Source organism: Perca flavescens, chromosome 16, assembly GCF_004354835.1.
Source record: "Perca flavescens isolate YP-PL-M2 chromosome 16, PFLA_1.0, whole genome shotgun sequence".
Taxonomy (NCBI): domain Eukaryota; kingdom Metazoa; phylum Chordata; class Actinopteri; order Perciformes; family Percidae; genus Perca; species Perca flavescens.
In genome coordinates this window covers 22,827,768-22,854,789 of record NC_041346.1, presented here as the reverse complement: position 1 = coordinate 22,854,789, position 27,022 = coordinate 22,827,768, and the positions used below count along the sequence as shown (strand labels likewise).

General features: G+C 40.7%; 3 protein-coding genes across 4 annotated transcripts; 2 read left to right on the top strand and 1 right to left on the bottom strand.

Moving 5' to 3' along the window:
• The first annotated feature begins 1,504 nt into the window (after nucleotides 1–1,504).
• lrrc8aa (leucine rich repeat containing 8 VRAC subunit Aa) lies at nucleotides 1,505–16,706 on the top strand. Its single transcript, XM_028601706.1, has 3 exons — nucleotides 1,505–1,672; nucleotides 8,555–10,682; nucleotides 12,275–16,706. The coding sequence occupies exons 2-3, from the start codon at nucleotides 8,565–8,567 to the stop codon at nucleotides 12,548–12,550; spliced, it is 2,394 nt and encodes a 797-aa protein (XP_028457507.1). The 5' UTR covers nucleotides 1,505–1,672; nucleotides 8,555–8,564; the 3' UTR covers nucleotides 12,551–16,706.
• Nucleotides 16,707–17,768: 1,062 nt separating this feature from the next.
• Nucleotides 17,769–22,555, top strand: phyhd1 (phytanoyl-CoA dioxygenase domain containing 1). Of its 2 annotated transcripts, none has more exons than XM_028602139.1 (11): nucleotides 17,769–18,096; nucleotides 18,853–19,023; nucleotides 19,364–19,439; nucleotides 19,541–19,588; nucleotides 19,675–19,730; nucleotides 19,814–19,876; nucleotides 20,009–20,030; nucleotides 20,148–20,276; nucleotides 20,373–20,489; nucleotides 21,111–21,237; nucleotides 22,268–22,555. In XM_028602139.1, the coding sequence occupies exons 2-11, from the start codon at nucleotides 18,868–18,870 to the stop codon at nucleotides 22,314–22,316; spliced, it is 843 nt and encodes a 280-aa protein (XP_028457940.1). In that variant the 5' UTR covers nucleotides 17,769–18,096; nucleotides 18,853–18,867; the 3' UTR covers nucleotides 22,317–22,555. The 2 variants fall into 2 exon arrangements, with proteins under 2 accessions (XP_028457940.1, XP_028457939.1); XM_028602138.1 differs by having other exon boundaries at nucleotides 17,784–18,096; nucleotides 18,865–19,023.
• A 1,531-nt stretch (nucleotides 22,556–24,086) lies between these two features.
• Nucleotides 24,087–26,668, bottom strand: dolk (dolichol kinase). Its single transcript, XM_028601598.1, has 2 exons — nucleotides 26,517–26,668; nucleotides 24,087–25,922 (listed from the first exon to the last, which is right to left on the bottom strand). The coding sequence occupies exon 2, from the start codon at nucleotides 25,879–25,881 to the stop codon at nucleotides 24,211–24,213; it is 1,671 nt and encodes a 556-aa protein (XP_028457399.1). The 5' UTR covers nucleotides 25,882–25,922; nucleotides 26,517–26,668; the 3' UTR covers nucleotides 24,087–24,210.
• Between the last annotated feature and the right edge of the window lie 354 nt (nucleotides 26,669–27,022).

Below are 27,022 nucleotides of genomic sequence, written 5' to 3'. Positions count from 1 at the left end.
GGGCGATACTCTTTAGTATTTCCATTGTATGGTAGGAGCTTAACCAGAAACTGGACATTTGCCAGGCACAATCATAAATAAAAAAAAAAAAAAATTCATCACCATATTCTTGTCAATTTAGTTTGGCCATCTACAAATATATGACTCTGTTTTGTGGTGTGTTATTATAAATTTCTGAATCACAGTCAACCGATTTGTGTCCAGTGGTGAAATAGGCTACTTTGGTAATGGACATCATGATTGCAGTCTCTCTTATCAGTAGTCCTCAGTGATGGAACACTGAGCACAGGGAATGCCAATGTCAGAATAAATTCCAGGTCAACCACATAGTTAATTGACTTCTTTTGGAGATGATACAAAGGCAAGAAAATGAAACAGTACAGCTAATCATGTATCAATATCAGCTAAGAAGACAACATTGAAATTATGTTCAAATGAGGTATAAAACAGACGACTGTGACTGTATCCTGTATTAATATCTTTACTGTATTGAGTTGTGCAGAGACAGTTATCATCACCTCGTTGTCTGCCAATGCTTTAGAGGCAAAAGGAGAACATACATTTATAACAAAACAACATTCACCATTGTCCTAACTGGCTAAGGCCAAAGCTGCTGCAGGATTGCAAAGCTGAATTGAATGGCACAAATCAGTGCAAATGACAAATTTAGTGAGCTGGTGGTGACTGAGGGGTATGTTGCTTAATCTTGCTCAAAGGGTTGGGCTGAGCTTGTTTAGGGGGACCTGCAGTCAGTCTGAAACTGGAAGCCTCCCAGTACCGACACACTGCCTCTGAGTCCATGTGCAGGTGTTGTGTGCTGTATTGTGTGTCTGTGCTATTGATTGAAAATGTATCCTTACAACCTGAACAAAAAAGCATGCCAGCATGAGGCTAACATGTATTACTTAAGGACAGAATAAATATATTTTTTCGTTAAACAAGAAAAGATGAGACTAACAAATGACAAGAGGTGGGGTATACCTTAAAACACAAAAACAAAAACATTAAAACATTGTAAACCTTACATGCCATGCTTTGGAAATACTTTAGTTATGTGCATGCCAATATAGAAAATTAAATTTGATTAACAGTAGAGGATTTATAAATATCCAAAAGTTATAAGGCCACTACAAAGTACTATACTTTTCATGAACCTTTATAGTGCAGCAGTTTATGGAATTGCAATATAACTATTCATCTGTTGTAACGGTATTGCACAAAACTGAGCTGCAACATTGAATAACAAAATAAAACAACCACCTGTATCACCAAAAAGAGGGGGTTAAAAGGGTTAAAGAAAAAACGCTGGAAAAAACGGTTTAGTATTACTAATTCGACATATGTGAACATTTTGTTTGCCCATAACAATTAAGCAATTATGCAATAGATGTCCAATTTAGATTTCTTAAAATTATTAGAGATTTTTAAAATACGACACTTTCAACGTGCTTTTATTTTGAAGGCGGCTATGTACTTCCGCCAGTCTCGTGCAGCAGCAGTTGTCTCAGACTGAGAGCCGACAAATCCATTCGGCTTAGTGAGCTTTTCTTCTCCGTCACTGTCTTTCGGGGCTCCGGCCCGGTGTCCGACCAGCCACAGCTGCTGAGAAACGTTTGAGAAATGTGTCACCCGTGTGCCGTGGAGGCGAGAGACACCATCTTTAATAAAACAGGTGGGCCCTTTCTGATTTTCTAACGTATTTAACTAGCTAAAATAGCGGCGTGGTTTAAGTGCCGCAGCGTGCTAACTGGGCATTGGTATGAGCCATCGTTTCCCGTCGCTACTCGGCTGACTGTAGTGGTGAAGCCCACCTACTGAAAGCTTGCCCCCTGGGATAGACTAGACAACATTTGATTTAGTCAGACTGCATTACAATCACACTCCTTATCACATGATAAAATATCCTCAAACATATCAGTAATGTTTCGTCCACTGTTGAAGGCCAGTAACGTTATTCTGGTAACACAAACAATATTACCGATAAAAGACTAGGATAGTAAACGAAGAATTGTGATATAAAACTCAATAAAACACAAAGCGTTTTTGTTTTATCTGTAGATTTCCTTTGTGAATATTGTTGAGTGTATAGTGAATTCATCTTGCCTCACCGTTTTCATGTCTCTGTAATATGTATGCAGGAGCTTATATGATTGGTGTGATATTTGTATAATGTGCGTGTAATCACAGCATTATTGCAGTCTTTTCTGGTAAATAAATATTGGCTAAATAACAAGTCCCATTAGTTAAATATATCATAAACATATGCTTTTGCAAAGTGATTTTGAATGGCCCTTATCTTAGATGTGTATTGCCAGCATGTGTGTGTGAATATGACATCACCAGTGATGTCATGAAAAGGAAAGTAGCTTTTTGTGAACCAGAACCAGTTGGACCTGGTCAAGACTGAATCCAGTGCCCTGTCTGCTGCAACTCATGTTACAAGTCTACCATTGCCAGGTTTGGCCAGATGGGTTGGGATCAGAAGCTGTGGTAACTCAGTTTTCACAGCTTTTGTTTTCGAGGAACAGGAAACCTCTCCTGTTTTGGATAGATATGTGGGTCTGTGATTGCCAAGAACGTGATCCTGAATTTATTTCAGATCACATCACCCGAGTCAAATAAAGAATCCAGTTGAAAGTTTTCAGATCCACTGATACTAACGTCCTCCCTAATCTACCGCTTATCTTCTTGATTAAACAATATCAATTTTATTTATACTACAAAATGCTAATAACAATTTATTTAAACCCAATGTGACATCTTCAGATGTCTTGTTTTGTCTAGCTAACGGTCAAAACATATTCTATATTCAATGTACAATCAATGATATAAAACAGAGAAAAAAACACCCACTCATTGTAGAAGCTGGAATTAAGAAGTGTTTGTAAATTTTGGTTGAAAAATGACTCAAATATTTGGGATGTTCTTTTAAACTAAAGATACCAGTGACTGTCACACTGTGTGTTTACTGAAACTGGATGCTAGGGTGATGCTCTTCAAAAACGTTGCTCAAAGACATGCTACACAAATCTCTGTTACAACTGTGATGGAAATTGTATTTGATCATGTTGTAATGGAAATGCATTTGACTAAACTGATGTAATCAGGTTTAAACTTCTTTTGTATTTGATTATGCCGATTCCAGCAACCTTTTACGGAGTTAAACTTAACTGATTGCAAATGCTAACAGACGCTACAATATGCTGAGGCGTCTCCCACCTAGATGTTGTCAGACGGTTCTCACCTCTGGCTGGAAAGCCCTTTGTCTTAAGAACAAAGGCATGCAAAATACCAACTGAAATACACGACCCTGACCAGATGGGGAGGGACAAGGTATTTAGTGAGAGATCAGTTTCCCATCAGTGTGCATAACACAAACCAACCTTTGTCTTGAATGGAAATTGCATTGGTGTCAAAAATTGCCTGTTGTTTAAAATACCACATGAATGCTTACGATTAGAGGGGTTTTGGCAGCTGCAGGGAAAATAGAAAAGGTTTTTCATTTTTGCTCGAAAAATGACTTAAATGTATGATCAAAATAGTTGCTGATTAATTTTGTATTAATCGTTAATCATTGAATGGCCAGACTGTCAATATGAGATGGTCTTAAACTAGTCCAGGACTTGGTTTATTGTTTCCCCTTTACATCCAGTCCAGTATGTGTTAAGCATCAAGCATGGACTGCATTCTGTGGACACAGTACTGGGATCTGGATATACTGATTTCAACAACTAATAACTGGTGAAAGAATCCCCAAATGTGCCATCCCCTTTAGATTACCCATCCATGCTTTATCATAGGGTGTGTGCACCATTAGGACGGAGAAAAAGTCAGCAAATGTGTTTGGCTCTCTGTTGCTAATACTTAAGATCATTTGGGTGTATTTTAGCCCTTGGATGGAAATTTGTTGCAGGGAGAATATTGAGAGATGTACCAAACACAAAAAGTGCATATCAATCTAATGGAATGTAATAAAAGTTCAAGCCAACAATCGATTGTAATGCTGGCATTCATCCATCTTTCCATCCATCCAGCTATGTTCTAAACCCATTAGGGTTCTTCTTCTTTAAGGGTTGCAAGGGGGCTGGGGCCTATCCCAGCATTGATAGCGTGAGGGGTGGTGTACATCCTGGATGAGCACACACAAAAATAAGTGTTATGCCTGAAAAGAAGTAGTTTGTACGACGTGTTGTACAAACATTCTGCATTCTGATACATTTGTATGCACTAATTTATAGTGGAAAATCTTTATTTATGTGAAGGAAAACAAAATTCAGGAGGCAGGAGACAATTCAAAATATAATGAAATGTAATGCAGTAAGGGGCTTTTCACATCAGGGACCGGGGAACAAAGAGTAGTAGTAGTAGTAATAATAATAATAATAATACATTTAAGTTGAAGAGCACTTTTCATTTGATGGATCAATCTCAAAGTGCTAGTTCTTGACCCCAAAGTGAACACTTCGTACTGTACTTTGTAGGGCTGGTCCGAATACCATTTTTTGAGCTTCGAAGCTTCGGTAGTAATGAGCATCGAATATTCGAAGCTTCGGAACATATTATTATCTCTAATAAAGGCAGGAATCTCTATGTGTCTCTACGTTTGTTTGCATTTTGATTATTTTGAGAACCTTTCATCCAAACGACTTCACAAGGGAGTGCAGCAGTGTCGTATTTGGTGCAATATAAATAGACAGGCCAGACGCGTTCAGAATTAATAAACTTTTAACCTCTCAAGGATCACCGTCTTGTCAACGGGACACTTTGTGACTGGGGGCGTCGCTGTAACCTTGATAAAACTTCCGCTCATGAGCGTTTTTATAACTTTAAAGCATTAAATCTTTAAAATATACAGCCATGTACACAACTGTTACAAAGTAACAGAAAATAAAACAATTTAGCCGTAATCTGCGCAGCCGAGAGTGCATGCATACCTGTTGTCGTTGTCCTTTCAGCAACAAAGTGGTACAAAGTGGACCGAAACTTGATTTTCATAAATCCCCAAGAGTCCAAGGAAATGTAATATCCAAGCTTTATATTCCAAAACGATTTCTTCGCCTCACAATGTTGAAGTTTCTGGCCGAAATGGAAAAACGCGAAACTGTTTTCCATTTCCGCACTTGTTATCGCCGCTAGCTTCTCTGCCCAGCTTGCTAAATGCTCGAAGTGGGTGTCAGTACCCGATCCGTTCAACCTGCACAATTTGTTCTGCGCATGCGCAAGATGTTCACGCATGCGCAGATGATAATACCGTTTTACGACCTGCCCGATCTGTTCCACGCTAGCCTCCACCCAAGCTAACGTTAGTTTAGCTAACAGCTAATTCGGCTAACCGCTAGCCGACAAATAACGCAGAACGAACAGCTAGATTCAGTCTAAAATAACGTTAAGTCAAACATAATGGGAAAAGCAGGCTACAGCAAAACTAAGACTTTACAGTAACAATAAAGACAAGTATTGAGTGATTGTATTTTAAATGAGCACAAGTAAAGTAGAACTGACGTAACAGCTGTTATATATGTTAACGTTTGTTTTGAAGTTTTATTTTGAGGGTCTTTTAAAGTGTGGGAACAGATCAGGTAGTGTCGTAAATCATCGTACCACAGCGCATGCGCAAACATCTTGCGCAGAACGGATTGTGCAGTTGGAACGGATCGGGTACTGACAGTGGGCGCGGCGTCATCGTGTACCGACAGTATCTTCTTCTTCTTCTTTCTAGTTTATTGGCGTTTGGCAAACCAACTTAAATGTGCATTACCGCCACCAACTGGACTGGAGTGTGAACGAGAGATAAATGCAGAAAATAAATAAACCCAAATAAAAAAAACGAATATTCGAATGTCAAATTTTAAAATCGAATACCAACCCACCGAACGAATATTTGAATATTCGGGTCCAGCCCTAGTACTTTGGCATGTTGCGTACTCCGCACACAGTGGACACTACAGCATTCAGGTCCAGTCAAAACAATGCAGCTTAGCTGGCTTATCAGCGCCAGTCGCATACATGTGTAAAATATAGCAGCTGTGGATGAGAAGGGAGTTGACTGCTGGAAGTCAAAGACGTTTGGGCACTGGTGGGTTTCCTTTGGCGCTGGCTTAAACCTCTTTGGGGGGGGTGCTAAAAATTCCTCTATGCAATGAAATCTGGTCATTCATTTTGCAGATATTTGGTCGTAAAAGTTTTGGACACAACATTTTGTCAACAAAGTTTGCCATTTTTCTGTTATTTTTTAAATTCAGTTGGTCAGTGTTGGTCTCAGGTTTACTTCATCTTTATTTTGTTTTCAGAGGGAGATGACCGTAAACTGCAAAGAGACATCTTTATTAGGATAATGATTCGTTCTCTATGTTTCTGTTTGACTGTTGCTTGAGTTGAAAGACACTAGCGTCCTTGAGGGAAATTCTAGTTTGCTTCGTAAAATATTGGCGCTCACAGCGGCCAAGTTCACCTGAACCTCTGTCAGCCCTGGTGTCAGGGGCCTCATCGGCACAGACCGGCTACACAAAAGAAGCTGTGTTCAGGGAACAATTTCAGGAGAAATGTGCCGGGGTATGGCTATAAACAGGAAGCCAAGGGCAGAGTCGCTGTATAATACAGTAATACAGTCCTTTCTATTTATTTCCACAAAGCAAGAAGTCCTTGGTTGAAATCCTGGAGGAGTTCTTTGAGAAAGACGGGCAGCGTGATGCATAGACGAGATAAGCTGCTCGCAGACTGTTTATTGTCCTGTTCCAGGATATTGTGAAACAAATCTGGGATGTTCTTTTAAACTAAAGATATCCGTGACTGTGGGTCACTGTGTGTTAACTCAAACTGTATGCTAGGTTGAAGCTCTTCAAAAACCTTTTATTTCAAGACATGCTACACAAATCTTTGTTACGGTTTACTTGGCCCCATCAGTGGCAGGCCGTTATCTATAGCCTAGTTTGAATTAGGGAACACGGCTACTGCTTAAAGTTTCTCTGCTATCTGTGTTTGGCAACAGGAAGCTGTGAAAGTGAGCAGATTTTTAATTTAATTTTTAATTTTTAGCCTAAACATATTTAATGTACTGTTCTGGTTTTAAATGTGTAATTATGAATCTTTTGCCATACAGTGGAATAGAAATTGCATTGATGTCAAAGATTGCCTGTTGGTGTTTGTAATACCACGTGAATGGTTACAATTAGAGGTGTTTTGGCAGCTGTCGGGGTCACTGTGTGCATTGTAATTTAAGCAGCAGTTAAAGTAAGCAGCAACCTTACAGAGGAGGCCCACAGCGACTGTACTGCCATTCTGGTTTGAACTGGATGAAACAAGGTTTTTTTTGTGACCAGTTGATTTGCCATCCCCTTTCATTCTTTTCCTGTAAATAAGGGGTGAGTTGAGCAGACAGGGAGATACAATTTCAGATAGTTTTCATCAACTCCTCCCGGCTTTGTATTATAATAGGAAGCAGAAGTGAAAAGAGCATGGTATTTGGATATTCTCTAAGAAAACAGATTAGTCTAGGGTTAACTCTTAAAAATCTGCTTAGATTGCTGTATTTCTTGCATTTGTCACACATTAACTGTGTGAGGAAGTAGTCTGGTTGTGGTTTGACAGTACTCAAGATTAAATGGACGCCTGAGAGTCTTTTGGTTTTGAGGTTTCTCTTCTTACGTGGTCTGCAGCCCAATCTCAGTGCTTCCATTTTGCTGGGTTTTGCAGTCAAAGTTTAAGTTGTTGTTCTATATCCCCTCCACTCATTCTGATAATTGTATTCAGTGTGCTTTTAAAAGTGAAGACGCAAATTAGAAATAGTCATTCGCGTTTGAATTTTTTTAAACGTTTGTGTGATTTGACGCTGAGCTTCTAAAGATTACATTTATAACTATTATCCTAAAAGAAGACACTGTTACATCTTAATCACGCCATGAACATGTTTGTGCAGAGACATCGCTGCACATCAGGAGATAGATGGAAAAAAACAGGGACTTGTGTGAACACGTGTGATGTGCCAGGATCCGTGGTCCTTAATACTTCAGCTTGCTCTGCAGTCTCTGAACAGTGTGCTGTCGGCACATGCAGCATGTCCAGCCTACCGCTGATGCACAGTAGAGTCTACAGCAAATATAATGACAGCCACTCTTTGTGTGCAGTGTGGTAAACATGCTGACTGGGCTGCATGTATGATGGAATGAAGGTTTAACATTTGGTTAGCTTTTTAGCCTAAATTTGCCTTATATGCAGTGGTTTCTCAAAAGCATCATATGACTTAAAATTACATTGCAGGATGGGGTCCTTTCTGTCACATAGTTCTATTTCAGTCTGTAGACCAGAATAAAATCTGTTCAGAGTCCATTCAGCTTGACAGATCTCACACATAGCTAATCAACAATTCCAGATACATATCTCAGATGACCCCTACTTTGTCATTACAAAACATTGTACCAAGTATCCAAAATGGCGGAAATTGATTTTGATATGTTAAGATTTACCCCAACACATTAAGGTTTAAAAAAAAAATAGTCCATTAAGTTCTACACTTGACTTGTCACCAACTAATTCCCTGCTTTCTCTGTCTTTTCAGATAAACCATCATGATTCCCATCACAGAGCTCCGGTACTTTGCTGACTCACAGCCAGCGTTCCGTATCCTGAAGCCATGGTGGGACGTTTTCACCGACTACATCTCGATCGTCATGCTGATGATTGCGGTGTTCGGTGGTACATTACAGGTCACGCAGGACAAGATGATCTGCCTGCCTTGCAAGTGGGTGATCAACAAGTCCTGCGAGACCATGCCCGTCCCAAATGTGAGCTCCGCCTATCCACCGGAGCCCAAAGGCATTCAGTATGACCTCGACCGTCATCAGTATAACTATGTCGATGCCGTCTGCTACGAGAACAAACTACACTGGTTTGCAAAATATTTCCCCTATCTGGTGCTACTCCACACCCTCATTTTCCTGGCCTGCAGCAACTTCTGGTTCAAGTTCCCACGCACAAGCTCTAAACTGGAGCACTTTGTCTCCATCCTCCTCAAGTGCTTTGACTCCCCGTGGACAACGAGGGCTTTGTCTGAGACCGTGGTGGAGGAGAGCGACAACAAGCCTATGGGGAAAATTAACGGTTCCATGGATAAGAAGGCTTCCAGTGTGAGCGAGGATGTTGAGGCTAGCGTGCCCATGCTCCAACGAACAGCAAAGTCCAGAATTGAACAAGGAATTGTAGATCGCTCTGAAACTGGGGTTTTAGATAAAAAGGAGGGGGAGCAGGCCAAGGCTCTTTTTGAGAAGGTGAAGAAGTTCAGGATCCATGTAGAGGAGGGGGATATAGTGTACCGTCTTTATATTCGTCAGACCATGATCAAAGTAATCAAGTTTATACTGATAATTAGCTACACAGCCTACTATGTACGCTACATCAGGTTCAGTGTAGTATGCTCTGTAAACATTCAGAAATTAACAGGCTACAGCATGTTCTATTGTGCTCACCCGTTGGCAACTCTTTTCAAGATTTTGGCCTGTTTCTACATCAGCTTGGTGGGGGTTTATGGCCTTATCTGCATGTACACTCTTTGTTGGATGCTCAGCCGCTCCCTCAAACGGTACTCCTTTGAATCAATCCGCGAGGAAAGCAGCTACAGCGACATCCCTGACTTGAAGAACGACTTTGCCTTCATGCTACACATGATAGATCAGTATGACCCTCTGTACTCTAAGCGCTTTGCGGTATTTCTTTCAGAGGTGAGCGAGAACAAGCTCAGGCAGCTGAACCTGAACAACGAGTGGACGTTGGAGAAGCTGAGGCAGCGCATCACCAAAAACTCCCAGGAAAAGCTGGAGTTGCATCTGTTCATGCTCAGTGGGATCCCAGACACGGTGTTTGATCTGGTCGAGCTGGAAGTGCTCAAGCTGGAGCTCATCCCGGATGTGACTATCCCTCCGATCATCGCCCAGCTCTCTAACCTGAGGGAGATGTGGCTCTATCACACACCAGCTAAAATTGAGGCTCCAGCTCTTGCTTTCCTGAGGGAGAACCTAAAGTCTCTTCACATCAAGTTCACAGACATCAAGGAGATTCCTCTGTGGATCTACAGCCTGAAGAACCTCAGTGAGCTGCACCTGACCGGGAACCTGAGTGCTGAGAACAATCGCTACATTGTTATCGACGGGCTTCGGGAGCTCAGAAGGCTCAAAGTTCTTCGTCTGAAAAGCAATCTGACCAAGCTGCCGCAGGTGGTGACGGATGTGGGCGTGCACCTCCAGAAGCTCTCCATCAATAACGAGGGCACCAAGCTGATGGTGCTCAACAGCCTGAAGAAAATGGTCAACCTGACGGAGCTTGAGCTCGTTCGCTGCGACCTGGAACGCATTCCACACTCCATCTTTAGTTTGCACAACCTGGCGGAGATTGATTTGAAGGACAACAATCTGAAGACAATCGAGGAGATCATCAGCTTCCAGCATCTGCACCGGCTCGTGTCCCTAAAGCTGTGGTACAACCAGATCGCCTACATCCCCATTCAGATCGGAACACTTACCAACATGGAGAGGCTCTATTTGAACAGGAACAAGATCGAGAAAATCCCCAGCCAGCTTTTCTTCTGTCGCAAGCTGCGCTTCTTAGACCTGAGTCACAACAATCTGACCAGCATCCACGCTGATGTGGGCTTCCTCCAGAACCTGCAGTACTTCGCTGTGACAGCAAACCGGGTGAGAGGCAAAAACTCTCTTATATTTGTCCAGTCCTTGTTTTCATTTTAGTGAAAGCCTAGTCACATGTCCTATGTTCTTAGGAAGGTAATCTGTCTTCGCCCATCTATCTTACTGTCATCTGTGAGTAAGATTAGCTTAAAGTCCAGTTAAGGTATTTACAAAGGTCAACGCTAATAGATCTTATAGACAGGGAGTTATGGCTTTAAAGATAACCACATGACATGACTGAGGCTTTGGCAGTTTTGCAGTTGTGTATTATCAACTAATACTTTGCATATTTTCTAGTTTTAAAGGTGTCCTTGAAAGTTTGTAGAAAAAGGTTGAAAACACTGATATAATCTTGGTCCGTTTAGCCGCTCTCCACTGAACGGCTAAAAGAAGACGTGATTCTGTGGCATGTGGTAAACACAGTTGTAAATGTCACACATGTTCGATAAAAGGCCTCCTGTCTGGAGTAAAGCGCAGGTTTTCACTGCCAAGTCAATTTTCTTTTATTCTTTTGGGTTAGTAAATAGAAATAATTAGCGATTTCAAAGCTTCGTTACATTTAAGGTATAATTCCAAATTTTTTTCTCTGAGACCACTTTATGATTCTGTGAGCACGATGTACTCCTTGGCCCTTTTTACAATGTAATCTGGTTTCTCTGATAAAATGGTTGATAAAAATGTTTCCATAGACTTTCTGAGAAGTAAACAATTACTTTTCATGTAAACCCTCACAAAGGGACTTTATTTAGGATGTTGTTCAGTTCAGTTGCAAAGATAATACACACAATTATTTTGAGGGTTGTACCAAATCCTGCAATTACAGTCAATGCTGGGTTAGTCCATTTGGCTTCGGGTGAAGTGGATCATTTCAGTCTTAACAAAATGCTGTTTATTTGATTCACAATGTAGGAATTTCATTTTGTTCACTGTGAGAAATTCTCCCAAAAACGCTGTTTTTCACTCAGGACCATTTGTTTTCACTGAAGGCTACTATTACTGCCGCTTAACTGTGTTTGCTAGTGTGGCTGCACGCTGAAAATAGGTTCCAGCGGGTTTGTGTGCAGCCGAAAATAGCTCCATTAAATGGGACCCCTCTGGTGTTTCTTGTGTTTTTAAGGCCGCTATTGCCTAAATCCTCTTTACACTGTTGGCACATGATCAATTCAAGTCAGTTGCGTTATTGTGAATATTGCGTCCATGTAGGTGTTTTAATATGTGAATTATTTTGAACATCAATAAATAGAGATTCAAATATTGCTTTTAGACAAACAAGTAGAACAATTAGGACGTTCATGTAACAAAAGCACACAAAGGCTGCATGACTGGTTTTAAATTATTTGTTGACACCTTTGAAGCCATTATTTTCTGCGTTTATCTTTTTCTATTATACTGAATTTCTTATGAGACTTTATCCCTAAAGTCTGAAGTCTGACAACAAATCTTGAGTGCCCTTTAATCTAGTTTTGATTTGTTTCATGTGCTGAGCTCTGGGTTGCGTTATCATCTGCTAATGCAAATGACAAAAAAAGTAACCACTAAGATTTTCCGTTCACTATTACCTTACGCCCTCATAAATTTGTCTTCTTTCCTCTCCGCTTCAGATCGAGACTTTGCCCCCAGAGCTGTTCAAGTGCAAGAAGCTGCGTACTCTGAATCTGGGAAACAACTGCCTGCAGACGCTGCCGTCCCGCTTCGGGGAACTCACCGGGTTGACCCAGCTGGAGCTGAGAGGGAACCGCCTCGAGTGTCTCCCAGTGGAGCTCGGTGAGTGTCGGCTGTTGAAGAAGAGCAGTTTGATAGTGGAGGAGGACCTGTTCAACACGCTGCCACCAGAAGTCAAAGAGCAGCTTTGGAGGGCCGATAAGGAGCAAGCTTGAGCCAAGCCTCTGTGGAGAGACAGAAGTTTGTTTAAAGAAATAATCGAGCAGTGATTTTGTTTTTAAAGGCAAGCAAACCTTGAGAAGTTCGGTTGGTGCTTAGGGCTTTCCTGGCAGGACCTATAAAAACAAGCGATGACAACAGTCAAGACTTTCAAGGATGTTACATGGTCAGCAAGGGAAAATCTCGCCGATGAAAGGTGGATCAGTAATGTGGCTTTTCTGTTATATCATCCTGATTACAAAGCTGCAAGCAGATGATGTTGAATATGCATGCAACATTAGGACCTTGCTAAAGCAAACCTGTTTATTAGAGAGAGCCGGAAAAAAGCGTTGCAGAAATTAGCTAAATGTGCTCACTATCACTTCTCTGCTGATCATGGAATACTCCGGCCTTGAGGCTCAACATTTTACTTTTGAAATTTTTTGCAATCACATTTGCAGTTGCGGCGCTGCGTGGCTCAGAGTACTGGCAGATGTTAAGTTAATAAATAATAGTGCAACTGACAGCCAAGTTGTCGAAGCATGAAGGAACAAAATTACTCTGTGATGAAGATCAACCGATCATCCCACAGCTGATCTCGCAGTGTAGGCCTTAACTCGGAGGACTGATGAAAGAAATCAAAGAAAACAAATGGGAACAAACTCTACAGTACATTCTAGTGCAATGTCTAAATACCAGGCAGTTGTTAATTTATAACGTCGGCCTGTGGGGCAGGCGGTTAAAGGTGGATGGGAGCTGTGGGGGACAAAAGCCCCATTGTTGGTCTCTTCATTTTGCTTCTCTAAACATCATGCCTTATTTAGGCTTGGAAATAGGCTTTACCTTATTTTGCATGACTGAACATCAAACACATTACAGGTGTGTCTTATTAAATTATGTGAGATTGATTGTGATTGGACCTAAAACAAGCTCATGAAGTTATTTTGACTTCAAGATACATAATTTGGTACTTTTTAAATGCTTCCACACATTGGCATCATCTTTGGGCCTGTGGAACAGGCTGTATTGTGATTGTAATATGTGATCATAATCCAGTGAGTGACTGAATGCAACACTTTTTACACAGCCATTGATTTGTTGTGTTGTTTAAGACTTTTTAAGCTGTGTATGGAACATATACCTTTTTAGTCAAAAGATCTCAAGTGATCTTTGTTCAGCTAAAGACTGATAGATGTTGCTTCACTTACTAGATTGTAATAACACAAGGTGTCCTCCTGCTGACAGGAAGTTTGCTGACCCTGTATTAAAGTTACACGGTCACAAACATTCATAAAACTCCCAGTCACTGTTGATTTCTTTCTTTGTTAAATTCAAACATATGCAAGCTTGCACAATGCTAATCATACAACCAGATTATTATGTAGGCCAATAGAACAAGCAAGAATCGTGGTACTTTTATGCTCAGTATGATTTTGAATTAGGAGACCTTAGATGATTATTATCCCCAGTGGATGAACTCCTGCAGATGTGAGACAAGAGAGTCTTAACTAGCTGCCAGGTACTGCCAGTCCTTAAAAGAAAAGTGGTGGTGGTGTTGTTGTTGGTGACTCGAGTGGCTGGCTGTTTGTATGCTAGCCCTTCAATTTATCATGCTCCGTTTACTCCAGAGTAAACTGGACTGGTTTGTTAGCGTTTTGTTTATCCGTTCAAGAGCGACATGAGGAGAAACAGGAAATTACAGAGTGAAAGAAACTGGTTTTGACCAACCTACACAAGGGAAACATTTTTTCGCAGAGAGCTTATGCAGAATATGTAATTTCCACATTCATGGTCCAAATTAGTGCAGCATGCTTTGTCTGCTTGAAACACTTTTCTTGTTAAGACCCTGGATTTAATAGCCTCATTTGGAGTAACCCTGCTATGTTTACTCCAGCCAGGCATCTCGTTGCTAATATGGCCTTATCTTTTACAAGCTGTGTGCCCTGTTAATGATCACAAACATCACGTTCATGACTTGTTTTTTTTTGTGTGTTGTTAAATGTATAGCTGAAATGTTTAACGTCTTTGTTTCATACATATCAGTCATGTGGTATGATGTGATCTTATTTTTACCAGCTGTTTCTTTTTGATTTAAGCTTTTTTATTTTTTAAAGAAGGGAAGTTTCACTGTAATAATACAACTGCACCTTTTGTTCACAGTGAATGTCGTTTCACTGAGGCCTTTGCTAAATCCAAATGCCCTTCTAGGGGTCATTAGTAATTGCTCCTGTTCTGAGAGAAGCGCCTCGGTCTTGAATGTGTTGACTAGCAACCAGTTTTAAAGATGTACGCAAAGGTCGCAGACAACGCATAAAGGAACAGGTGATCACCAGTAATTCAGAGTAAATCTCAGCTTTTCCAGCATGTATGAACTTTTTAAACATAAACATTGTTTGGTGGCATGTCTACCTTGATATGTCTGCTCTGGTTTCATTCGTGTGGTGCTTAGCTAGAGCCAAAACATGTTGTGTTAGTGACCTGTTGGATGCCAAACAAAGGAATGCGAATAGGCATCGTCTAGTGCAGTGACTGGCCAGGGTTCTAGGGACAAGTTCTAGGACGATGTATGTCTTTCCAAAGTAAATTTGATATAGTAACATGGCTCATTGTAGTGGTGCAGTGCAGTTGCCAATGCTGCTGACACTAAAAATCTCCTCCCTGCAGTGCACCACAGTGTCAAATTAGAACATTCAAACAATGCCCGTCAGTTATTGTATCAAGTGTCTTTTTGGCCTTAACTTGATGGTCATTAGAGGTTGGATAGTTAATAGCAAAATACTTTTTTCTGACTTATGTTTAACCCTAAATGTATCCTTGGTACAGCAGTTGTAGTATATTTTAATCTTGAAGTTTAAGAGTGCTCAGGGCATCACTGGAAAGTCATTCACATCTTGGATTTGCTCAAATTACTATAATACACATATTGATATACGCATTTATCTGTCGTTTCTCCATTTTAGCTCTAGGTCAGTGAAATGAGTCTCACTTTGTCCTGCTAACATTTGGATTTGTATCCACAAATATCCTTTTTTCTGTCCTTTAGAACATACAGTCCTGGACAGTCCCTTCCCTCTGAATCACAAGATGAGCACATTAATCACTGACTTTCTTTTCCTGCATGTCAGCGTCCGTGAATCGGGTGACTGAGCTGACTCCGTAACACTAAAGAAAGGGAAGTTTTAGTATCTAACAAAATGCCCCTTGTTAACTTGAAAACTCTTATGCTAGCATTTTAATTACCTTAAATGACCTCAATTAATACCTTTTTTAAAAGCTTTTTTTTTTTTTATTCTGTGCAAGTGCGCCAAAAAAGTTTTGCTTTAAACTTTTGTGTTGCGTCTCCTGAATTCTTTTTTTTTTTTTTTTTAAGTATAAAATATCAAATGTTTTGTATTTATGTTATGTATGCCTTAAGTAGTGTAGTTGTGTGAAAACGGTGTGATTGATCAGTTTATTCTTACATAGGATTAACTCATTTGGATCCACAGAGGGTTTTACAGCAGACGGTGAAATGCTGATTTCTTTGGACACAGCTCCAGGATTTCACAACTCAACAGATAGAACCCATGACAATCTAACATACTGTAAACGCCTGCACACTGTTAATATTTGTAATATTTCTGAAGTGTGTACATTTTTGGATGGTCCATACCATTTCACTTAAACCTAGAAACCACATTATTCCAAAAAAACTGCCATGATTGCATTGACATCTAATCTCCACTCATGTATAAAACATTTTTTTAAATACATGATTGTATTTACTATGTACGATTAATTCATCTCTGTGTTCTGGTGCCTGTATATCAGGGATATATCGAAAGAGTTGTTTTTTTTGGGGGGGATTCACATCCATTTCATCTTAGAGCATTAGTTTGTCAATGCTGAACTTGTGTGCATTATAGCCATACTGAAAGCCATCCATTTTACCCCTAGCAGCAATCACTGTTGAACATAAACTTTAAGCCGGATGAACAGACTTGTTTTAATCGGCACTGTCTGTATCACATCCGATAAGGCCTTTATTAATTAATTGTTGCCGAGTGGACTAAACACTGGCTTTTTAAGCGGGACATCTGTAAAAATGGACAACTGAACTTGATTTCCTAATGTTCAGATTCTACCTTTTGTACTATTCTGACACATGATAATGGAAATAAACACAACACTGAATCATGTTGTAAAGAGTGTTAATTCCTCATCTGGTGGATGGTTCTTTCTTTCAAGGCCTGAGCACTGTTGAACTTTAAATACTGAAGAAACTCATTACAGAAAGGAACATTGCTGACATTTTGACTTGTCTTAGCAGGGAAATACTCCCTGTTTAATAAATATCTGTGAAAAGGCTTTGGACTGGTGGTGCCTCGTGATCTGATACTCGCCTCGACTCTACTCGGCTTTTTTGGTTTTCCATTATGAAAAAAGTCCCTGGTACCTGCCAACCATAGACATAATATAGAGTACTACTACTCTATATTATTTCTATGTGAAGCGGTACTAACTGCAATGGAAAAAGGAGTACGGGGCACCGCGGCCGAGCCGAGTAGAGCTGGTATTAGCAGTGGGTAAGCGCCATTAGACAGTCAGAATATCCAAATTAGCTTCTTCTTTTTTTGACTCTGGTTAATTTACTGAAATTGGCATGCTATTAACCCTAACCAGCACTGGTCCTTTGTTTTACACCTAGGCAGTGGTGCAGGAAGTAACTTTGCAGTATACGCTGCAATATAAAAGTATTTAATAACAAGTAAGTATTACAAAAATTGTAATACTTAATACGACTTAATATTGAATAAGTGTATGTGAGTATGATTAGAACTATAATTAGCTATTAACTATAATAAGTATAAAAAGTAAAAGTACTCATAATGCATCATAATGGTAATTTGTGGTAACTATTGAACATTCTGTTTCTGTAGTTTAATCTATAGCAGTGCATCATTTGCTCAAATCATTGTCTTTTGTTTATACAATCGTAATTTAGAAATTAACAAAAGCTGCCAAAAAAAATGAAGTGGAGCTAAAAGTATTAAGTTGCATGAAATGGTAACACTCCAGTGAAGTACTCATTTACCTGAGTAAATATACCTAGTCAATAAACCTGAGTTGTCACGAGATGACGCTGTAGTTCATATTTATTTATTATTATTTTTTTTGTTGGCATTTTTTGATCGGACAGTTTAGACATGGAAGCAAGAGAGAGGGGGCATTACATGCAGCAAAGGGCCGCAGGTCGGAATTGAACCTGCGGCCGCTGCGGCGAGGACTGAGTCTCTGTACATCGGGCGTACTCTACCAGATGAGCTACCCAGGCGCCCCGTTTATTTTCATGTTCCAGCAACGCCATGAGTAACATCTAGAGGCCATGCTGGGCTACTGCAGCACACCACGAGCAGGCTTCGTGGGCGTCTGTCTCGCAACGAAAGAGTTAAAAGTCCAAAATCCTATTATGGGTTCACATGTCCCATAATACCCGGATACATACACATCGAATGTTTCCCAAGAGCTGGACCTCTGCGAATAGACAACCATGGATTTTATGACCGATCGGGATGTACAAAAGGTGAGTTTTGCAGTAAAGTGAAAAAGTAAACAAGTTACAGCGAGCTGCTGGTAACTAACATCCTGCACTTTAGGCTTGTATTGTACTCCCAAATGCTCATGTTCATCACTCTCGTTAATTAGACTATATTCAAACAAAAATGTCTGCAACAATGTGAATATCTTTTTAGCCTACTCCTGTATATAAGTTTGCAAGATTTTGTCTATATTCGTGTTTAGTTTATACAAATGACAGCACGTTCCAGGCTCATTACATAACCAGCTGCAGACACAAGTGGCCTCTAAAGGTAGCCTACACTAGCTAATGCATGTTTTTGCTGCATTTCCTTTTTTTTATGTGACAGACACATTCAAGACATAAAAACCGAGGTCTTTTTCTCTGCAATTTTTCCCTTTAATTATGTAATCAAATTTAATTGAATGTGTAAATGTTGTACATGTGGTCCTACATTGGATTTAAATGTGACGATGTGAGAAAACAAACATCCCTCTTACATCTTTGTGTAAAAGTGACAGATATATATATATATATATATATATATATATATATATATATATATATATATATATATATATATATATATATATATCTGCTTGTCCCAGCTCTTAATTGAAACTAAATGATTTACACGGAGTGAAATGTTCAAACCTAAGACTTAACATTTTAATGGCCACACTATTCAAATTCTATAAAAACATTTGACCCTAGATTCAAGTTAAATTTGAGGAAAACGACTAGTGTAAGTGTAAAAAATAGTGTCTTTTATAGTACATGGAGGATGGATATGTGGTTCTGGACGGGCTGCTGACCTCCCAGGAGTGCGATGAGCTGAGGCAAAGGATGGCAGAGTTAGTGGACCAGATGGACGTCCCGGAGCACTGCCGCATCACCTTCTCCACCAATCACGATGAGCAGCTCAAAGCACAGGTGACATAATGCACCGCAGCACAGTGTGAGATGTGTCAGCGACTCAGAGTTTTAATCCCACAATATTTCTTTTCTCATGCTTTCCATCATATTGCACTAAAAGATGCAGGTAAGGTTCCCACTGAGTGTGTTTCCCCTTCATGATCAGGCTCACGTAGTCCGTAGGTACATTACCTCTACACTGATTTACAGTGTTTACCTTGACCCTCAGTGTCCTTCCTTTCGGGCTAATAGCAAACGCTTATGTCAACAGTCTAGACAGTGTCTGTCGTGTGCTTCTCCCCTCTGTAATGTAATCATTCCCAGATCAGGTGACTCATGTTAACCTTTTGACCTGCAGGGAAATGCTGACTATTTCATCACAAGTGGAGATAAGATCCGCTTTTTCTTTGAGAAAGGAGTCTTTGACGAAAAAGGTGAGCTCTATTGAAATGAATTCTCGCCTGTCTGTCATTTAAAAAAAAATATGTATCACAAAATGCCAAATTAGATGGGTAAAGCATTCCTTGTCTTACAGGGGAGTTCATGGTACCAAAACAGCGCTCCCTAAATAAAGTCGGACATGGTGAGATTTCTAATCAACCTTTCCAAAACATCATGCGCAAAGAGCTTTCCAAAAGTCCATAACTAATCCCTGTTTTCATCTTTTAGCACTACATGCCTATGAACCGTTGTACAAAAAGGTTACACATTCACCCAAAATACAGGTGAGTGAGCTGTTGAACAATATTTAAGAAAATTATGTACTGAGTCCCAGAATAACCAACACTCACATTAAATGTTCTCTTAGGGCACAGCGAAGAAGCTGGGTTTTGTAAGTCCTGTGATACTGCAAAGCATGTTCATTTTTAAGGTAATGTATTAAAGTCTATCTATCTATCTATCTATCTATCTATCTATCTATCTATCTATCTGTCATATGATGATGATGTACAAGTAGTTCATGATAAGATACCATCCATTTCATACCATTTCTCTCCTCCAGCAACCAGGGACTGGCGGAGAAGGTAAGAAATCTAAATTCTAAATAATACAGAAATCCACCTGAAAAACTCAATGTGCTATAAACATTATTTCCATGGATCATCTTTGTAGCAGATTGTTTTGTCTGTTTTTCTTTTTAGTGACGCCCCATCAAGATGCCACATTTCTGTACACGGAGCCCCTGGGCAGAGTCATGGGGCTGTGGATCGCCCTGGAAGACGCCACTGTTAACAACGGCTGCCTGTGGTTCATCCCGGGGTCACACAACAGTAGGCTCACTATATAACTAACCTTGCACTTTTGCTTCCAGCCACTGTTTTGTTTCTCAATCATACATTGGGATGTCAACTCATTTTTTTGCCCAGGTGGTATTTCTCGGCGTATGGTGCGTACCCCAAAGGGCACCTTTCCCCTGACAGACTTCACCTGCCGAGAGCAGACCTACGATGACAAGAAGTTTGTCGCTGCACCTGTGAAAAAAGGTAATTCACTGATGTCTTTAAATGTACGGTGATTGAGGAATTAGTGTTTTCAAGCACTTTTTGACTGAGGCTGTATTGGGGACATACTGTACAGTGTGGAAGCACATGCATTTGTCACACATTCAGAAAGTTCGTGCCAATTTTGGTAAATTATCTGTAAGTATTATAGGCACAGTGAGCATTTAAAGGAATAGTTTGACAGTTTTGGAAATACGCTCATTCACTTTCTTGTCAAGAGTGTGGGGCGCCCGGCCAAGAACATTTTGTACATGATATTAAACAAATGCGATATAACATGTTCAATAGTGAGATTTACAGGTGCTGATATAATTAATTTTGGAATGAGCCAGGCTTGCTGTTTCCCCGTTTCCAGTCTTTATGCTAAGCTAAGCTAACCGGCTATTGGCTGTAGCTTCATGTTTACCGTACAGACATGACAAGGGTGTTGATCTTCACCACTGTTTTTATACTTTTAATATTTAAATTGTGTTTTTAATATTTGATTAATTCCCTGCACCATTCTTTGTTCAGTGTTTTTCGTTTGTGTACTGCTGCTGTGACATGTGAATTTCCCTCCGGAGATAAATATCCCACCTTATCCATCAACCGCTCTGTGTTCAGGTGGTGTAGTCCTGATCCACGGGGAGGTGGTGCATCGCAGTGCTGAAAACACCTCAGAGGACTCTCGCCACGTCTACACCTTCCATCTCATGGAAAGCCAGGACACCCGCTGGAGTCCTGACAACTGGTGAGAGTTTATTGCAGTTGGGTAGCTTTGTGGTGTTTCCACTATTCCTTTTTTTGTTTTTTGTTTTTTTTAATCAGGTGTTTCCACTAGATAGTCATCACAATCTTACATTATGAAAAGTTGTATATAATTCCCCACATCCTTGTTTAATTGAACACACTAATGGTATTCTTACTTGTTCTGGTATAACCAGTAGCTCATGGTGGCTAATGTTAATACATATTAGCTAATATTTACTGTAAATATTATATATATATATATATATATATATATATATATATATATATATATATATATATTGTGTAACTGAATATTACTCTACTACCACTCTACTTATGCTGCTGTTACACTGTTTTGGTGTGTGACAGATGACAAATAATTTTTTTTAGCACAAACGTAAAACAAGAGGTAAACACACTGAGACGGGTTTGTTGTTTTCTGCCTGTGGTCCTATTCTACTTGCTCTCAGTCAGGTGGCCTAATGATGTTGTCTTTAAATTAACAGACTTTAGACAATATTAGAAAATGAAGGTCAAGTTCAACGTGTCATTATCCTCTCATTGCTATGTTTAGCCATAGTCTGTCTGTAGTCTCGCTAAAGCTACATCAGCTGTAAAAGAGCTAATGTAGCTTTAGTGAGACTACGTAATGTGACAATTGTGGGATAATGGTAAATGCTAAAATGTACTCAAACAGTAACACAAGTAGAGAAGAGCTCTCAAACTCACTCAGTAATGTCTGTTGGAGCGATACATATCTATACAGTTAGCTAACAATAGCCACCATAAAGCAACTGGTCATACCAGACCAAGAATAGCTGCTGCTGCCTGTGTTTAAACGCTCTGAGCAAAAAAATAAAACACATCTTCTCATGTTGTTTCCACATATAAGCAGCATGTAAATGCACCATCGGCCTGCACCTGGAGGTCTGTGCTTTCAGAGTGCCATTCTAGTTGCCTTTGAATTCAACTTTAAGAGGAAGGCTGTATTATGTCACACTAATACGTTTCCATCTTTTTGGTCCTTAAAGGTTGCAACCCACTGAAGAGCTCCCTTTCCCGTCTCTCTACACTAAATGAAGGATGTTTTTTGCCGTTCATGGAAAGACACAAGATGACCAACATGTACGAACTGTTTTAACCAACCGATGTGCTGCCATTTCTCATGGCTGGTTTTGTAACCTATATGACACTGTTTCTATGAGCTACAGTACATGTAGCTCGATCAACAGCAGAATCAAGGTGACTAACACATATTTTTGATGAATGTACCACTGTTTTTAAATGAGTTTTAATACAATTAAATACATTTGAGTAAACATTTTTGAATCTACTTTTTGTAGAAATATTTTAGCTCTACTTTTATTCCGTAACTCCTCATCAACATAGTCAATCATTCTTTTTTGGAGGTCATTTTTTCAAATTTGTGTCAAAATGAAATAGCAGATTCCTATTTTATTTTTTTTTTTTAACAGACAACGGTAAGCATTTCTATTTCAAGTATGTTCATGGTAAGACACAACTTAAATGAAAAACTCAAATGTATGAATGATTATCAACCACAACTTCCAAACCTCGTGTCAATTTTAAAAAACAAAACGGGGAAACCAAAGAATTAATGTTTGTTTTTTTATTCACTTTTTCATTCAATATTACATTGTTTAAATGTAAGGGTGATGGCAAAAACAACATACTAGTAGGATCATGCCAATAAATTGTTACAACATAAAAAACACCAAATAACTTTTACAGATAAACATAAACCATAAGGCTGTTAATTAATTCATGCTGTAAACACGTTTCAGGTTATTAACTGTAGCATCCTCATCCAAGAATGATGAGATGAAACCTGATGACATTTGAGGATATTTCTATAAAGCACATATTAAATTAAAATCATAAATTGTTGTGAAGAAAGATACTTGTATGGAAAGGACCTATGTTCATCATTTTGGCCCAAACCATATCTCTACAGTCTCCATAAATATGCAGGGTTTGAAGGCTCAGTATCACAAGGAAATGTATATATTAAGTGTATCTTTAGGGGGTCCCATCAAACCTTAAACAAAAATATACTGTAGGATACCTGTGTACATGTTACAGTACCGACTTTCACATTAGTGTCATGCAAGAGCATAGTGAGTTTCTGCCATATTGAAGTATAAATCAGCCCTTATAAAGAAGAGTTGAGAGGGGATGTCATGCTTTCATCTACAATAGTAGGTCATGTGTGATAGAAAATATAGCAAATATATATTCAGCAGTAAGTCCTTCATATTGCCATCGGGGAGGCAACAAAAACGTTGATTAAGAAAAAGACATATCAGTAAGCTGACTTTAAATGTTCTTCAAAAGGCAATACAAATGTGTGTATCCATTTGCAAAGAAAAGGGACAAGATAGGAAAACCTTCTCATTAGTGATCAAAATGTGCCACTTAGCAGCATCTGTATTGTCCAGAAGTGTATAAAGGACATTTTTCCACTTTGCTAAACTCTTGTTGCATAATTCAGGAGTTGTTGGTCAAGAGAGCCTCGTGGTCACAGCGGTGACATGCAAAGAAACCATACACCGCCGCTGTCATTACAGACGGAGCTCAAAGAATATCTAGCAACTCTTACTCACATCTCTTCGGGAATTTATTCTGAAATGATGGTCTTATTCCTCCTCATAGCAACTGATACTGACTTGTGACTGCAAAGACACAGACTCTAATGTTATGCCAACATCACATCTGCTGCCACATAAGGAGCAGATTTGCCCCATCGGTTGGTTGACACGATTACCCGACTTGATTAAGCAGTCAGCTTTTAAATATTATTTTCTTGTGCTGATTACTCCACTGATTCTTAAAAGGGACTTCTGTTACGTCTATCATTTTTTTTTTTTTTATTTTTCCAAATTCATCATTCTTTCTTCCCCCTAGAAAGAGCTGAAGACAGTGGGATTGTTGTTTGTTGGTACCATCTGTCCAGTCAAAGCAACAGCAGGATGAAGAGGTAGAGTGGGAGTAGGAGGTTGTCTATTTGGGAGGTGTAGGCTTCCAGCATGGCCACCAGAGTGATGGAGCCAACAATCCATGAGTAGGTGGAGTTTAGATTGATGCTCCCATCAAAGATGAGAAACACTGCCACGGCGATGATCTGGGCGAAAACAGACGTTGCAGTACCCTCCATGGTTTTCTTAGTCCCGGGCCAACGGATCTCCCCCATGGTGCTACCGAACACGGACGCCACGGTGTCTCCGACCCCCACGGCCAGCACACCTGCATAAGGCACCAGGCCGCCTGCCCCAGGAAGTATCCCCTTGGGGGCGCAGGGCCCGGGGAATAGCCATATGGGCAGGGACATGCCTATCAGCAGGTAAACGTGGGTCAGGATAAGAGGCCCAGAGTCCCGCTCGTCCAGGAACAAGGTAAGCAGCTGCCTGAGCAGCTGACCCAGCGGCCGGATCCGAAAATAACGCACATACTCCAGGAACAAGAAGATTGCCAAGCAACCCACAGACGCCACGTGAAGCAGCTGCCTGTCGTATATCAGTCCCGGAACATATGTGGCCACTACAATCAGATGGAAGTACTTCCTGACAACGGTCGAGGCCTGGTGCTTCTTGGACCCTGACTGGCGCTGGTAGTTCTGGTGTAACACAACACAAGTAGCCACAACAGCCAGAAACACCCAGTACCCCAGCAGACAAAGTCTTCGGTCATTTAACGTGATAAAGTCCAACAGCCACATGATGGGGTGCCGGCCGATGAACAGGGAGAGCCACGGCATGAGGATTCCCAGACCCAGAACGGCTGTCATCATGTGAAAGAAAAGTGATGACACCCAGGTCTCAGACTCCATGAAGCAGAAGAGCAGGGCAAAGAAAACACCGAGCAGCAGCGAGCCCACCACTATGACCGGCAGGAAATAGTTCACCGGATCACCTTTGACCTCTGCCAGGTTCAGGGAGCGCTTGATGAGCTGGTTGACGATGAAACTGATTCCACCGACGACGAGAAGCGCCTCTCCAGGTGTGAAGCAGCGCGGCAGCAGGTAGAGCACGATCAGGCTGAGATAAACGAAGATCAACAGCACCTCTAAGACCTCGATGACCTCAGACACCGTCAGCGTCTGCTTTGTCGTGTAGAGAATGGCGCTGCTGGCCATGCCCGCGATCACACAAGTGTTGGTGGGTACGGGTCTTGTGATGCCCAGCGCAATCAACGAGAGGAACAGAGCCAGCAACATGCCTGTGATGGTGACCACCATGAAGAAGCGCTCAAAGTAGACGTTCCCTGAGGCAGAGCACTTTTCTTTCAGCACCAGGCCCAGTAAGGGCATCACCATGGAGCCCGGGACGATGCCGCTGTTGGCTGCAGGACGGAACTGGAACACAGCACCTCCCGCCCTGAGCAGACGGTCCCATTTGTGTTGTACGTAAAAAGCCTGGATGAAGAGGGCTATGCTGCACCACGAGTGCTGGTTCCAGACAACCATGTGGACGCACAGCAACACAGCCAGAACTACGGAGGACTCCACGAACACCGGGTTGATCAGCATGGCTGCAGGGTGGAGGCTCGTAGCGACGGAGGAGGGTTGATCTGAACGGATGGTCTGCACCAATGAAGGCCTTCTCTTGTCACTTCCTCGGTCAGGCATACTTCATCATTTGGCAGCCACTTTTTACTTGCTAAGGAGGTCTTAAAAAAAAAAAAAAAGAGGGAACAAATAAATCAATGAAGTTACCCGTCAAGAGGAAGAAAGCAAGTCACAGTCACAGAATAGAATTATAAAAAAAAAATAGGCATTACTGAATCCAGTAGTTGTAAGACTGGATGCACAGAGTCCATGAGTCATCTTAGCTTTTCCTATCAGTGAACCTTGCTCATACTTTATCGGTTTTCTGTCATGAACCGTGGCCACGCTAAACATTAACCCGGTCAGCGTGAAATCCACACGAGACCCCCCTCCCTTTAGTACTGTGGGGGATTGACTTTCTACTGGGCTGAAATCAGCTGTGAAGGTTGTGTTAACACATGGCCATAACGTCTGACGGACACGGCGAAAAGGAGAAAAACTCTCGCGTCATTTTGTCACATCCACGCTAATACCGTCCAGCGGGGCCCAGCACCTAAAGCGGGAAACGCGTCCCCCTCTGCAAGGCAAGGATGCTGCAACCTCGGACAGCATCAAGCTAGCGGCGAAATACAGCTGAGTTACCATAACGAGATAGAGAGCAAAAACTGCTGGCGGAATGGAATTACAATCCTGGCTGACCAAGACAAGCTACGTACCACATAGGTGCAGTGTTCTCTGGACGAAGGCGCGGTGTTAAGAGAACCGGTGCCGTCCTTTTTGATAGATTCCTTTCCTTTGTCAGTTGTCGTTTCTCTCACACCCAGACGGAGGGGGCCATATTTGACAGCCGGGTCACGTGGTACAACCATGAAAATATCTCCTACATTTCCCACAATCCATCTGGCTAGTGTATTTTTACTGCCTGGTAAACAGACACTCTTTCATATGTTTTTTACATTTTTTATTTATTTATTTATGTTAAATAAACAATTAAGGTATTGTGTCGTCAAGAAAGCGCATAGTTTGTTTTTATTTAGCTATATTTACAAGCTAGTTCAGCCTGAACATGAACCACACATTATATTATGAGCATACTTATAAGATAAGATAAGATAAAATAGACTTTATTAATCCCATACTGGGGAAATTCCCTTGTTACAGCAGCTCAAAAAAAATCACACACATCAGAAGATACACGATTAAAAGATTAAAAGCTCTTACA

Bases quoted from the DNA above. Each gene is read 5' to 3' on its own strand.
- lrrc8aa (XM_028601706.1), top strand. From the start codon at position 8,565: ATGATTCCCATCACAGAGCTCCGGTACTTTGCTGACTCACAGCCAGCG. The intron at 10,683-12,274 runs GTGAGAGGCAAA...TCTCCGCTTCAG, and splicing joins TCGCTGTGACAGCAAACCGG to ATCGAGACTTTGCCCCCAGA.
- phyhd1 (XM_028602138.1), top strand. From the start codon at position 18,064: ATGGATTTTATGACCGATCGGGATGTACAAAAG. The intron at 19,024-19,363 runs GTGACATAATGC...TTTGACCTGCAG, and splicing joins ATGAGCAGCTCAAAGCACAG to GGAAATGCTGACTATTTCAT. The intron at 19,440-19,540 runs GTGAGCTCTATT...CTTGTCTTACAG, and splicing joins AGGAGTCTTTGACGAAAAAG to GGGAGTTCATGGTACCAAAA.
- dolk (XM_028601598.1), bottom strand. From the start codon at position 25,881: ATGCCTGACCGAGGAAGTGACAAGAGAAGGCCTTCATTGGTGCAGACC.